This window comes from Pristiophorus japonicus, chromosome 19 (genome assembly GCF_044704955.1).
Source record: "Pristiophorus japonicus isolate sPriJap1 chromosome 19, sPriJap1.hap1, whole genome shotgun sequence".
In the NCBI taxonomy this organism is placed as follows: Eukaryota; Metazoa; Chordata; class Chondrichthyes; family Pristiophoridae; genus Pristiophorus; species Pristiophorus japonicus.
The window spans coordinates 72,382,894-72,397,819 of NC_091995.1; the positions used below are offsets into that span (position 1 = coordinate 72,382,894).

Genomic DNA, 14,926 nt, shown 5'->3' on the forward strand with positions numbered 1-14,926 from the left:
ATCGCCCCGGCAACCGCCCCGGAAGTGAACGGCCGGCGAGCTGCCAGCCGATTGGCGGGAACCCGCCTATATATTGGCGTCACTTCCTGCTCGCGGCCTCTTTGCCTGCCCGACCTCCACACGGCGTTGTACCCAAGTGAGTGTGTGTGCACCGCGGGCCGGGGAGCTAACGGAGCCCGTTGGCGGAGGAGCTTTAAAAACACGCGGGAGGGAGGAAGCGGCTCTATTCTTTCACAATAACGGCGTTGAGGAGTGAAATAAAACGCCGGGCCTCAGTCAGCGAGCGGCGGGGTAGGCCTCAGGCTGCTCACTGACTGAGGCGTCCAGTCGCCCGCCGGCCTGTGGGCGCCAATCGTTCGCTCGCCCGGCAGCGATTAACGCCGCGGCCGCCTCCTTACTCCGGGTCCTGGCCGCCGGGGTCGGGCTTTTAAAACGGAGCCTGGCGCTCGGCCCCTGTCACGTGTTGAAGGGGGTCGCTGGATGTGACGTCACTGGGGCGCGCGGCCTGGGCACCACGTGGCTCTGGGACAATGTCTGAGGCTCAGCAGCCGCCACAGCTCCCAGCTCGGTGTGTGTTGCCCATCCCTGACTGAGAGACTTGCATTACTTTCTTGGATTAGAAACATAGAAAATAGGTGCAGGAGTAGGCCCTTCGAGTCCGCACCACCATTCAATAAGATCATGGCTGATCATTCACCTCAGTACCCCATTCCTGCTTTCTCTCCATACCCCTTGATCCCTTTAGCTGTAAGAGCCACATCTAACTCCCTTTTGAATATATCCAACGAACTGGCCTCAATAACTGATAGAGAATTCCACAATTCTCTGAGTGAAGAAATTTCTCCTCATCTCGGTCCTAAATGGCTTACCCCTTAGACTGGTACCCCTGGTTCTGGACTTCCCCAACATCAGGAACATTCTTCCCGCATCTAACCTGTCCAGTCCCTTCAGAATTTTGTATTTCTGAGAGATCCCCTCATTCTAAATTCCAGTGAGTATAAGTCTAGTTGATCCAGTCGCTCCTCATATGTCAGTCCTGCCATCCCAGGAATCAGTCTGGTGAACTTTTGCTGCACTCCCTCAATAGCAAGAATGTCTTTCCTCAGATTAGGAGACCAAAACTGTACACAATACTCAAGGTGTGGTCTCACCAAGGCCCTGTACAACTGCAGTAAGACCTCTCTGTTCCTATACTCAAATTCCCTAGCAATGAAGGCCAATATGCCATTTGCTTTCTTTACTGCCTGCTGTACCTGCATGCCAACCTTCAATGACTGATGTACAATGACACCTAAGTCTCGTTGCACCTCCCCTTTTACTAATCTGTCAGCATTCAGATAATCTGCCTTTGTGTTTTTGCCACCTGAAAGAATAATATTCTCCAAGGTATGCTGAGCCATCGTGGTCACCCACCACCTGCTTTTGGTGCAGACTTTCAGCCCCCAATCACACGGGGATGAGTTTGAAAATGCTTGGCGGGTATGAGCCACACAGATTTAATTGCTGGCTTGTGATTTGCTTGATCTGAGCTGGGGCAACAGTTGAAATGCTAACATTAGTATGTGCCGCTGGTTGAAGGGTTGAGGGTGGTGTGAAGAAACAGGAATTCTAATATGAAATGTTTGACACCGAGCCTTATAAGAAGAAATTAGGGCAGGTGACCAAAAGCTTGGTCAAAGACATAGGTTTTAAAGAGTGTCTTAAAGAAAGAAAGAGAGGTTTAGGGAGGGAGTTCGAGCTTGGGGTCCAGGCAGTTGAAGGCACGGCCACTGATGGTTGAGCAGTTATAATTAGGGATGCTCAGGAGGGCAGAATTTGGAGAGAAGTGAAAAGCTCCAGAGCTCCTTCTGAATGTGCGAGCCTAGTTGCAGCCATTTTGTCCTCCGGGATGGTTTAGTGTTTGTTATGAGAATGCTGCCGGGTCGGAGGGTTGCGCTTGTGAAGAGAAACGTGAGAATTGAGGTCATTTCTTCCCCCTGCTTAGACCTGAAGGTTAAGGTGCGGCCTGATGTAGGGCATCAATGATTTGAAGGGATCCAAGGTAAACAATGATAATTGTTTCCACCCGACAGAACTTCGCAACTAGGCAATTTTAAAACACATCCTTTAGACGATGGACTGAATTTGGAATTTACTGCTGCAAACTGTTCTAAGGGATTTAGAAAAAAATACTTTTGGGTTGGGAGTGTGTAATGGAGAGCAAGCAGGAGAGAAGGATTAGAGTAGGTGGCTCGTGGAGATAGATGCAGGTAAAGATTTAAAGTCGAATTTTGTGCCTTAGACCATCCTGGTTGGGTTGGGAGTTTGCAAAGGACTGTATCTCTTCTCCAGTCAGGTAGTTTGAGCTCCAGTGACTTGTAGACATTAATAGTCACGAAGGACGTGACTCCCCTCCCCTCTGACTCAGGAGGTTGTCCATCCCACCCCAGAGACTTGAGCACAAAAATCCAAGCTGACACTCCAGGGGAGTGCTGTGCTGTCAGAGGTTCTGTCTTTCGGATGAGATGTTAAACTGAGCTCTAGGGTGGATGTAAAAGATCCCATGGCCACAATTTTGAAAAAGAGCAGGGCAGATCTACCCGGTGTCCTGGCCAATATTTATCCCTCAATCAACATCGCTAAAACCGATTATCAGGTCATTATCACATTGCTGTTTGTGGGAGCTTGCTGTGTGCAATTTGGCTGATGCGTTTCCCACATTACAACAGTGATTACAAAGTACTTCATTGGCTGTAAAACTCTTTTTGAGGAGTCCAGTGACCGTGAAAGGCGCTGTATTAAAAAGTCTTTCTTAAAAGTAGAAAATACCTGGTGTGAAACCAGGCTTTCAATAGCAAAAGGGGAAAAACTTACCATCTTGGTAGCGCCTTTTGTCAAAACTGGCAAAGGATTCCACCTGAACTATCAGGCCACCTTTTCTCTGCAAAGGTTTGTGTGTCTGCAGTATTTTCTGTGGCTATTTCCGAGGGTGAGTGCTTTGACGGTTATGAGGAGTGGTGAGTGTGTCCCATGCCTGGGTCTATTGGCTCCCTGTTTTAACACTGTTTAATCCGTCTTCCCTCAGGTTGCCCGTCGTTGCTTTTAAAGGGAAACGTTCACAATGTCCGGAGGTCTCGATGTCCTGCAGATGAAGGAAGAGGATGTCCTCAAATTCCTCGCTGCTGCCACCCACCTGGGCAGCACCAACCTGGACTTCCAGATGGAGCAATACGTCTACAAGAGGAAGAGCGATGGTAGGCACTGCATCATTTGGGGGTCAAAGGAGGAGAGGCTTAAACCTCAGGTGGGAAGGGCGATTGCTGTCACGTAGCGTTATTGCCCAATTCAATGCCGATGGTCCCAAAAAACATTCCAATCTGGTATTTTGGACAAACCCCATGTTGGATAGAAATTAGAATCAGGAGTAGGCCATTCGAGCCTTCGAGATGCATTTCCTGTAGCGGATGGGAACACGTGCTGAATTTGAGGGATGTTGGTATTCTGCTCTCCTCCTTAAAATGTACCTCTTTGTCCGTGCTTTAGTCTTAATAGCGCCTTCTTTGGCTCATTATAATTAGGAGCAGGAGTAGGCCATACAGCCCCTTGAGCCTGCTCCGTCATTCAATAAGATCACGGCTGATCATCGACCTCAACTCCATCTCCCGCCATATCTCTTGATTTCCCGAGAGTCCAAAAATCTTATCGATCTCAGCCTTGAATATACTCAATGATTCCACATCCACAGTCCTTTGGGATAGAGAATTCCAAAGATTGACGCCCTTCTGTGAAGAAATGCCTCCTCATCTCAGTCTTAAATGGCCGACCCCTAATCCTGAGACCCTGCCCCCTAGTTCTAGACTCTCCAGAGGTGGAAACAACCTCTCGTTCTTCTAAGCTGCAGAGCGTATAGGCCCGGTGTTTGTCTGATTACACGCCTGTGAAGTGCCATTGGGCGTTTCACTACATTAAAGGCCGTATAAATGTTCCATTTTTTCTATTTCCCACACCAGGCCTCAGGTGCCGGGCTGTGCTGTAGGCCCTTACAGCAGACTTCATCCTGTGGGTCTGAGTTGGATTTAAACTCGAGATCCATTGCACCACCTAGTTTTCCCAATTCCTTTGGTTAATTAATGTGTATAGCCTTAAATTAAAAGACATTGTTGTGATGAGAGTTTGCTGTATATTGGCGGCATCTCAGTAGTGTGCAGGGAGCAGAAGTCTTTAAGAGGGTGAAAGGTTACTACACAACCAATCAGTGCAAGAGAGATGGAATGCAGAACTGTCTTATTAAATCTGATTGTTACGCCATTGCTCTAGTGAGGCAGCATCCCACGGGAAGATTCAAGCCCTGAAGGCAGTGCAGAGAAGAGCTGAGGGACTAGTGTGTAGTGTTGGGGAATTGACGGGAAACTTGGTGTCTTCAGCCGCTGAAGGAGATGGGATGATTTATTTTTTTCTTGCACATTCTTAAAACTCGGTTCTGAGATCGGTTCCTGGCTGGTGAACTCTGAGTGTCGGAGATGTGCTACAGTAAATCTGTCAGGTATTTCGCTAACACCACTAGAGTCTCTGACTTGATGAGTGGGGTTTGATAGTAATTCCTGCAACAAAAGGATGTGCAATGTGCTCTTGCACTATGTAAGATTCAGGCTCACAGGTCACACATAGATTCCCAAAGGGTCTTGGGAGTTCTAAGACATTGAGAGCGGTAGTTCAAATGTAGTCAAACACAACACACAATCAGGATAGACATACGACCGTGGCAAGTAGCTGGTACTAGTCCCGATCGGATAGATGGCTGGTGGCAAGAACAGCTCTTCTCTGCACCGTCTACCCCAAAATGCTTTCTGGGTCTTTTATTCTCCGTTTTAGGGGTGGGCCTGGTGTAAGATGTTGGCAGGACCATTTAACCTGTGATATGTGGGGTTCTTTTTCTCAACTCTTTTGAGTGAAACCCTCCTACACATCCTCCCAAGGTGGGAGCCAGACAGGCCATTATTGGCCTTCAGATGTTTGGAGCTGCCTGTTATCAGTTATTTACGTTCCCGCTGTTCAAGTTGCTTTAGCGATTGTACCACGGAATGAATCCTCAATTCTAACACCAGCCTGAAGGGACTTTTTGGTCTCGGGTTATTTCTTCCAGTTCACGATTTCTTAAAACTGTGGGTGCGAATAGTAAGTGTAGGGATTTCTGTGCACTGGGAGAACTGGAAATAATCGATAGCATGGTGGATTTGGGCAATGTAGGGACGTATATTGAGCTTTGAAATCTTTTTATGACGTGGTTGGAGTTTGAGAAGTTAGGCAGGCTCGTAACAGTGGGCGAATGTTACCGTCAAGAATTTGCCCCCTTCCCCAGCACTGCTCTGTTCTGTACAATTGAAACTGTTTGGCTAATTTGATTGGTTCACAGCCTGTCTCCAGCCTCTGCTGTCCAAAGCTGGTTGCTGCAAAGAATGAGTGGCACCGGGGTGTTTTTTTTCCCCCTTTTTGTCGTCATCATGGGCGGTCCCTCGAATCGAGGGTGACGTGCTTCCACGCCAAAAAGGGATGAGTTCACAGGTGTTTCAATGACGGACCTGATAGTCCAGGCCCGAACTACATCCTGAAGGGTGGAAGATGCCTGTGCGTAAGGTTGTGCCTTTTGTAGATGGACGAGGAGGAAAAGTTTGCGTTCAAAAGGTGCTCATCACATCCTTAGGGAATCCCCAAATACTTTACCAATTAATCTCTTTGAAATATCACTGCTCTGTTGAGGCATCTCTGGAGCTTTATGGAATATCCTCCCTAAACCCCTCTCCTCCTTTAAGATGCTCCTTAAAACCTGTGCTTTCTTGGGTGAACGTTAAAGATCCCACGGCACTATTTTGAAGAACAGCAGGGGAGTTCTCTCCAGTGCTCTGGGGCCAATATTTATCCTTCAACCAACATCACTAAAACCGATGATCTGGTCATTTTCACATTGCTGTTTGTGGGAGCTTGCTGTGCTCAAATTGGCTGCTGAGTTTCCCACATTACAACAGCGACTACACTTCAAAAGTACTTCATTGGCTGTAAAGCGCTTTGAGACGTCCGGTAGTCGTGAAAGGCGCTATATAAATGCACGTGTTTCTTTATCTCTCTGATCATCTATCCTAATATCCCCTTATGTGGCTTGATGTTAAATTTGTCTGATAATTCTTCTGTGAAGCACCTTGGGGCATTTTACTATGTTAACGGTGCTATAAAAATGCAAATTGTTTATAGGGTATCTAACCATTTTATAGAATTGTGAAGCACAGGAGGTGACCATTTTGCCTATTGTGTGTGCTTGCTCTTTGAAAGAGCTGTCCAATTAATTCTACTCTCATGTTCCTTTCCCGATATCCTTGCAAATTTTTCCGTTTCATGTATATATTCACTTCTCTTTTGAAAGTTAGTGCTAAATCTGCTTCGACTGCCCTTTCAGGCAGCGCATTGCAGGTCATAAATCTTTGTGGACAGATTGCGGGGTTAACATTGGCTGGGATTACTGATTTCTGTCTGGTGATTCCTGCTGGGAGGTGCATGTGGTGGGAGGACCCGATTGGGCTGCGCTGTGGTGATGGTCGTGGCATTTCTTGCTGCCGTTGTCTCGAGTTGCACACTGAGAGTGGCCACTTGAGTGAGGTCCTGGTGGACTGAATCAGCTGAGGTTAACAACAACCCGTATTTATATAGTGCCTTTAACGTAGTGAAATGTCCCAAGGCGTTTCACAGGAGTATTGTGATAATAAATTTGACACCGAGCCGTATAAGTAGAAATTAGCGCAGGTGACTAAAAGCTTGGTCAAAGAGGTAGGTTTTAAGGAGCGTCGTGAAGGAGGAAAGAGAGGTCCAGAGCTTGGGGTCGAGGCAACAGAAGGCACAGCCACCAATGATTGAGCGATTATAATCCGGGATGCTAAGGAGGGCAGAATTAGGAATGCAGACATCTTGGGGAGGGGGGTTGTGGGACTGGAGGAGATTATCGAGATAGGGAGGGGCGAGGCCATGGACGGATTTGAAAATAAGGAGAATTTTGAAATCGAGTTGTTGCTTAGCCGGGAGCCGATATTGGTCAGCGATATGGGTGAGCGGGACTTGGTGGGAGTTGAGGGAAGGAGGGGATTGTGCAGTGCTGCGTGGAATTCTGCGATTGATTTCCGATTTGATGCTTTGTGAACAGGTATTTATATCATCAATCTGAAGAAGACCTGGGAGAAACTGCTTCTAGCTGCTCGTGCCATCGTCTCCATTGAGAACCCGGCTGATGTTTGCGTCATCTCCTCCAGACCATTTGGCCAGGTGTGTGCACAAGCATCCAAGTTCCAGCTGTGTTGTGTATTCTCTGTCGGCCGCTGTTGTAACCATGCCGCGTCTTCTAAACCTGCACATTATTAAAGCTCGGGAGCTAGAACCAGTTTCTGGCCAGTGAGCTCTCGAGTGTCGGAAATGTGCTACAGTAAATCTGGCAGGTTTTTCGCTAACGCCACAAGGGTCCGTGTGACTCGATGAGTGGAGTTTGATGGTATTCCTTGCCACATTTTATCTTGCTAAGCTACACCCAGATTCAGTGATGATTGTGTTACTGTGAAATACTGCTGAACTTTTGGATGACTGGACATTTTTGAAAGCTGAAATGGCAGCACATTAAAAGGAGATTAATATTGAGGGGGATTGCCTGATAGAGATTTGCCGTGTTTTAAAATAGCTGCAGAGGTTTGTTGAATATTGAGACCCCGGTTGCTAAGTAGTTCTTTCAGCGTTTGTTTACGGTGACTGACTCTCCTCCCTCAGCGTGCTGTCCTGAAGTTTGCCGCTGCCACTGGTGCCACTCCCATCGCCGGGAGATTCACCCCTGGAACATTCACCAATCAGATTCAGGCTGCCTTCAGGGAGCCCCGTCTGCTGGTGGTGACTGACCCTCGCCAGGACCATCAGCCCTTGACCGAAGCATCGTACGTCAACATCCCCACCATCGCCATGTGCAACACCGATTCACCCCTGCGCTATGTGGATATCGCCGTCCCGTGCAACAACAAGGTACGGGGCCGTTCATTACTGTCAATTCATCCGTTACTTGTTGCAATTTTAACTTCATTCTGTGGGACGGATCAGTGCGTCATCTGATTTCCTTACTCAGCCAATTAATCTGAACAGCAGATGGGACGGCCAAGATGGAGAGCATGCTCCAATGGGAGGTTTTGGAGAAATTAAATCTTGAACTGATTAAAATTGTGATGAGGTAATAAATAAAAGGAACACGAGCAAAGTTAAGCTGAAAGGGGAGAGTGGGTGTGTGCTGGAGAGTGGGACTGAGGTAATTGCATGCCACTTAGTTTAACAGCTGGTTGGGAACATTAATTATGAAATTACGAAATATATGGATGAAAAGAATATAATTGGAAGAAGCCAACAACGGTTTCAGAAAGGCAGATTGTGTCTGACACTGGTAGCTTTGAGGAGGAGTGACCGATGTGGTGGATGAGGAGTGCAGAGGTTGGGAGATCGATGTGGTGCATGGGGAGTGCAGAGGTTGGGAGACCAATGTGCATGGGGAGTGCAGAGGTTGAGAGAGCGATGTGGTGGATGGGGAGTGCAGTGGTTGGGAGACATGATGGGGAGTGCAGTGGATGTGTATATGGACTTTCCGAGAGCCTTTGACAAGGTACCACACAGGAGACTATTAAAGGGTACAGCATTAGGGGGAGGGTAGCCGATTGGTTTAAAGCCTGGTTTCTCGGTTGTGTAGCTGTGTTGCGCAAAGTGCACATCGTTAGAACTTGGAGCTGAGGCCAGCCTGGCCAATGAACTCCGAGTGTAGGAAATGTGCCACATTAACAGGCAGGAATCTCGTTAACACTGCTCGAGTCTTGGGCTCAGTGAGCACGGTTTGGTGGTAATCCCTGCTACATTGCCAGAGTATTACTCACAGGTGCAGGTACAGTAACAGGCAGTTGACTCCGATCTCTAGCTATTGAACACTGCTCCGATCTGGTAGAATAAATGAATATCATAATTTGTTAACGAGGATTGTTTTAAACAGGATATTTCAAACGAAACTCTTCAACTTATAACGTGCACCTTTTAGATGAGTCAATAACTGTTTAACTGGGGGTGGGGGGAGAAAGAGAATGGAGTGTTAAGCAGGTCTTTGTTGCAAGTGATTATACTTCAAAAGTACTTCATTGGCTGTAAAGTGCTTTGCAATGTGCGAGTCCAGGTCAATGTTCCCTCTATTTAAAAAAAAAATTGGCTATCTGCCTCGTTCTAGTTTCAGCTCGTGCGTGGGGGGGGAGGGGCTGTGGCCAGGCAGTTCTCCACCCATGAGAGTTGCTGCCTTCAGGAGAGGAAGGGGGAATGTTTTTTTTTCAAACTTAATATTCTGCCTTGTAACATTGAGACAACAGTGTCTGCGTCTCTCCGAGCCAGCCCCAGCTCCCAGCCCGTGAGCTCTGATACAGAGCACTGTTGATGGAAGTTGTTCTTCCGCACTGTTCCATTTGTGTTGTAGATTAAGGGGTATAAAATGGCGGGTTAATGTGGTTAAAGATAAGCTACACTAAAGAGACAGTGAAAAGCCGCTGCATACTATGTGCAGGGTTTTGTAACCTTGTTTCTCTTGCAACGCAGTTCAGAAGAACCTAGAATTGATCTTAAGTGCTGTTGCGGATTTAACTCTTTCAATGCAGGTGTGGGAGGCAGGAAGGGAGCCCACTTCTAACCCTTTGTTGTCCTGTGTGTTAGGGCGCGCACTCCATTGGTCTGATGTGGTGGATGCTTGCCCGTGAGGTGCTGCGTATGCGTGGCACCATTAGCCGTGAACATCCGTGGGAAGTGATGCCCGATCTGTACTTCTACAGGGATCCCGATGAGGTGCGTTTGACTTTCTATTGATGGGTTGCTGTGCGCACCGACACTTGCAGGAAACTGAGGATCGCGGTTTGGATTTTCCCCGCCTCGAATTTGCTGCCTCGCTGGAATCATTCCGCTGCGAGAGTCTCTGCCAGATTTGGTTGTGCGTGCCCCTCTCGGTGCCGTGTGTTGAATACCAGCCACTCGTGTGAATGTGCCCTGACACTGAGGTCACTGCTGACCAGAGAAGGCCTCCCCACAAACTAGGCTGTTAAATGTGGTGTGCCAGAAGTGCATCTTCACTCACCGAGTGTCAGCACTCAGCAGCCGTACCCCGTCTAGTGCCATCAAATAAACAAACAGTGGATAAATGTGACTTCTTCCCAACTCACTTGGAAAACCCCAACGATCCTTCCCTCTATTTGAAAGCAAGAAAAACTATCCTGTAAATTTTAATTGAAGTTGAAATTCAGGGAGCAAAAGTGTTCCTGGGTGTGTTAGTGTCCCTGACCTGTAAGACCCACGGTGTCGACGTCCAGCTCTGGCTTCTGTTTCACTTGCGAACCGGTCCAGCTCATTTCAACCTCACTTTTTAAAATTCATTTTCGGGGTGTGGGCGAGGCTGGCATTTATTGTCCATCCCTAATCGACCTCAAAGATCGACCTTGTACAACGGAGTGACAGTTCAAGGGGCAGTTGAGAGTCAACCACGTTGCTGTGGGTCTGGAGTCACATTATAAGCCAGACCGGGTAAGGGCAGCAGAGTTCCTTTACATCAGTGAACCAGATTTTATGACCATCACCGGTAGCTCCGCGGTCACCATTACTGGTACTATTTTTTTAAATTCCAGATTTATTTAACAGCTTCCATGGTGGGATTCGAACTCGTGTCTCCGGGTCATTAGTCCAGTAACATAAGCACTATGCTACAGTACCCGAGCGACAATGTTGGTCAGAATCCTCCTGCTACTGCAGGCTGGGAATATCCCCAGCATTTAACATCGCTGCCGTAAGGTGCGAGGTGCTCCTCTTGCAGTGATAGATGAGGCAAGTCTGTGGCGTTGATCTCAACAGGCCTCATTATTCAAAGGTTCTCGTCTGTGTGCTGGGAGTGTCTGGTCAGCTCTGGGTCCGTCCTTCTTGGCGGAGGTGTCCTTCTGTCGGATTGCTGCTTAAATACGTGCTTGTCCGGTTATTAATTTTTTGACCAATCCGACTAGATCGAGAAGGAGGAGCAAGCTGCTGCCGAGAAGGCTGCTGGTAAGGAGGAGTACCAGGGAGAATGGACCGCTCCCGTCGCCGAGTTCGTCCAGCCCGAGGTCACCGACTGGTCCGAGGGCGTGCAGGTTCCTTCTGTGCCCATCCAGCAGTTCGCAGCCGCGACCGGCAAAAATCTGGCAGAGACGCTGGAGGCGGCGGCGGCAGCAAATCCCTACGCCAAGCCTGCGACATTCACCGCCGAGCCGGCCACAAGTGAGTCCTAGCATAAGCCGCCGCGTCTTCTCGGTGATTGTGGTTAGACTTGGGAGGTTGGGAAAAATGACCGTTTAAAGAGCATTCATTTTTTTCCCCCATTTCCCCCAAACCCTGTGGTTAACACTTCCTTCTGCTGCAGGCTACTCAACGTTCACGAGGCTTCCGAGCCCAATCCTGTGCTCTTCTGGAATCGGAGTCACGGAGTAACCGGGGGGGGTGGTGGGCAGTGCAAAGATGGTTTTGAAATCCCAGCCTAGGGGGTGTCAGTGGCAGAACTCTGCCAGGGAGAGGTATCGGGTAACAGGACACTTCTGAGGCCAGTGGGCATTCTGTGCCTCCTTGATCACTGCCCCTACTAGTTAAGGTGCTGCTTGGGGTTTGTTCCAACTTTAATCCCATTCCTCCTGTAGTGAACGTGGTATTGGTCATTTTCGGGGCTTGTTTTAAAGGCTTGTTTTGGTGGGGCATGGCAGTATTAGTTTATTTTTTTCGTGTTGCACATTTCATTTATTAAGTGTTTTAATCTGTAGTTCAGTCTAGTCCAGGACAGAGTCCTGTAGGAGACTACAGCCCGGGACAGAATCGAGTCCTGTACCCGCTCCAGCCTGGGACAGAGTCCTGTAAAACAGTTCTACTAATTTCATAAGATTTTCCTACATATTTCTTTCTCCACTTCCCTTCCAATATTTGATGGCCTGTATACCCCTGTTAGACTGAGTGATCCCTCCTTGTGGTTTATCTTAAACCATATGGATTCTGTTTCTACCTTAATGTTAGTTAGGTCCTTTTTTTTCCTACTGCCATTATGTCATTGCTAATTGATACAGCTACCCCTTCTTCATTCCCTGTGCTTTCTAAATACATTATATCTTGCAATATTTAACTGCCAATCCTGCTCTTTATGCTGTTTGTTATGTTTCAGTTATCTCTACTACATCTGGTTCCTCTCTACTAATGATTGCCTCATTTCTCCTGTTTGGTTTTGGACGCTATGTACATTGCTGTGCAGGTGTTCTGTAACTACGTGTTCCCTGACTGATATCCTGGCTTTTACTCTCCGCTCCCATTTCATAGATCTTCAGGTCTGTTATTTCCACTCGATTTCCCCCCCCCCCTGCCTGATTGGTGAGATGTAGCAAGGTGCAATATAAATGCAAATCTCATTGTACACTTGGCTAATGGGTGTATTGTGAAGACTTTTTTTTGAAACGGGCTGAAGACAAGGATTGGCCAGATTTCCCTGCAAGGGTTTGTGTGGTTCAGTTTCAAGGTCTGCGGCTCCTGGTTTGATGAAGGGTCTGGGACAGTACATTCGGAGCCCGAGGCCCAGTTACTGCTCGCACAAAGGGGGCGGAGAGAGGGTGTCAACGAAATGCAACTTGGCACTCTCATGGAGGCTGAAGTAGGGGGCACCACTGTTCATTCTGAATTACTTGTGGACTTCAGGTCCCCATGATCAATAACAACAACATATATTTATATAGTGCCTTTAACGTAGTGAAATGTCCCAAGGTGCTTCACAGGAGTATTCTATGATAAAATTTTGTCACCGTGACGCAGAAGTAGAAATTAGCTCAATTGACCAAAAGCTTGGTCAAAAAGGTATGTTTTATCGAGGTCTTGAAGGAGGAGAGAGGTTTAGGCAGGGAGTTCCAGAGCTTGGGGCCTAGGTAACAGAAGGCATGGCCACCAATGGTTGAGCGATTATAATCAGGAATGGTCAGGAGGGCAGAATTAGAGGACGTAGCTATCTCGGGCGGGGGAACTGGAGGAGATTAGAGATAGGGAAGGGTGAGGCCATGGAGGGATTTGAAAGCAAGGATGAGAATTTTGAAATCGAGTCATTGCTTAACGGGAAGCCAATATTGGTCAGCGAGCACGGGATAAAACCCATACAATGGTGGTTTGTGTTGGGAGTGCTTGACTCATCATTGGATTGCAGCTAGCACCACGGGATCTAGTGTTGGTCGTTTGTCCTCTTGGTCACTGTGAGGATCTCCTGAGTGCAAGAATTCTCTAATGCTTTTTTCTCTTTGTTTCTTTGAACAGAGGACTGGAGTGCCCAGCCTGCTGCTGAAGACTGGTCTGCTGCCCCCACGGCACAGAATCCAGAATGGGGCGGTGCGACGGCTGACTGGTCGTAAGACCGAGGTCGGAGCTGAGCGGGAAACGCACCAGTCACCGCCACATCTGCATTTGGTAGAAAAGCAGGAAATAAAATGTTTCTTTGTAAACCTCCTTGTTTGGTTTAATGGCTGAAAGGTTTTGCGTACATTGCAGTCTGCTGTCTAAGGTAAAACTGATGCCATCTTTTGTGTTTTAATCAAACCATTAATGCCGCTTATATAATCTGTATTGGGGTCAGGCACAGGGAGAATGAGTGAGTGCAGAGTGAATTAAGTTGAAGTTCTTTTCCTTGATTGCTGAAGGAGAAGCGAGTGTAGCTCTCTGTCCCTGTTGGTTTCACTCTTGTGATGCACCCAATCAGATGTTGGTCGCTTGGTTCCCCTGTCGCTCAGTCTCCTCCCCTCCCTGTGCACCCGCCACTCTGCTCCCCCTCCCCGTGCGCCCGCCGCTCCGCTCCCCCCCCTCCCCCCCTCGTGCGCCCGATGTCCTCTTTTAAACGACCAGGATGAACCGACTGCAGTGGAGTCTGCGCTGTGAATGAGAAACGGGCTCAGTAACAGTCTCTGCAATTGGTCGCCTCAGTCTTGGTTTGTGTCTCCTTGCACCCGACCTTTACAAGGCTGGGATTGCTACGTGCGGGGTGATGAAGCGGTGGCTGTAAGGTAGAGTTAGTGCACTGGTCAGTCCACCGCCTTGTGTGTCTCTGTTAATGTGATTGGGCCGCTAAAGCTGGGCGGAGAGCAGCCTTTGGAGTCTCCTTATATTCCATGAACCAGTGCCCTGAGAGAACCTTCTGTCCTGAAACTGAATTCTCTGGGATTTTGGCATTTACTTTGACCTTGGTTGTGGACATGCTGGGTCCTGTGAGCTTGGCTTGGAAGCCACTTGGGAACCTGCTCTAACTGGTATCAACATCTGGGACCAAGACCCCCACCTGAACTCATCCACTAAAAACAGACGCAAACTAACAAACAGTCCAAGTGATATATACAAATACGGGCACCCTGTTTGTGAATATAAACAACCCTAACTTAGGGCTGTCTCAATTACACTCGCAATTGGTGTAGGGTGATGGTCAAAAGATCATTCAAAAATATAGTAACACGTACCAGACACCATCCAAATAGCTTCACAGTGCTGAATTAGACTGCTCCCATTGCATAACTAGTTAAACTATTATATGGTGCAAAAATGTTGCTTCTTGAAGGCAAAGTAAATCTGGCTGCATGTACGCACTGGTGTCCCCAATTCACTGTACCCACCAGTCTCCCTGTACTGCAGGAGCGGCAGACTGCGTAACCTGGTGTGCAGCGTGGGGTAGTTCCAGGCCCTCCCTGATCTGTGATGCTGCTGCTCGCAGGCTAAGCTGGTGGAATTTCCTCTGCGATGATTCCGCAACAGGTGGGGTGTTTTTTTCCTCGGTTTTCCAAAGTTAAGAATCACCGTGCTTCGGGTTCATTGTGTGAAACACCTCAGCGGGACAGTGCGC

At 48.1% G+C, this 14,926-nt stretch overlaps 1 protein-coding gene and 3 non-coding genes across 4 annotated transcripts; all 4 read left to right on the top strand.

Annotated features, from left to right (window-relative positions):
• The first annotated feature begins 41 nt into the window (after positions 1-41).
• On the top strand, positions 42-13,544 carry rpsa (ribosomal protein SA). Its single transcript, XM_070861591.1, has 7 exons — positions 42-136; positions 3,065-3,233; positions 7,166-7,284; positions 7,777-8,022; positions 9,727-9,855; positions 11,055-11,307; positions 13,360-13,544. Exons 2-7 carry the CDS (start codon positions 3,101-3,103, stop codon positions 13,452-13,454), a joined length of 975 nt encoding a protein of 324 aa, XP_070717692.1. The 5' UTR covers positions 42-136; positions 3,065-3,100; the 3' UTR covers positions 13,455-13,544.
• LOC139230741 (small nucleolar RNA SNORA62/SNORA6 family) lies at positions 4,436-4,591 on the top strand. The gene has a single exon (XR_011587972.1). It is a non-coding gene; the product is annotated as a small nucleolar RNA SNORA62/SNORA6 family (small nucleolar RNA).
• Positions 7,366-7,525, top strand: LOC139230740 (small nucleolar RNA SNORA62/SNORA6 family). The gene has a single exon (XR_011587971.1). It is a non-coding gene; the product is annotated as a small nucleolar RNA SNORA62/SNORA6 family (small nucleolar RNA).
• Positions 8,745-8,896, top strand: LOC139230742 (small nucleolar RNA SNORA62/SNORA6 family). The gene has a single exon (XR_011587973.1). It is a non-coding gene; the product is annotated as a small nucleolar RNA SNORA62/SNORA6 family (small nucleolar RNA).
• Positions 13,545-14,926: the final 1,382 nt, after the last annotated feature.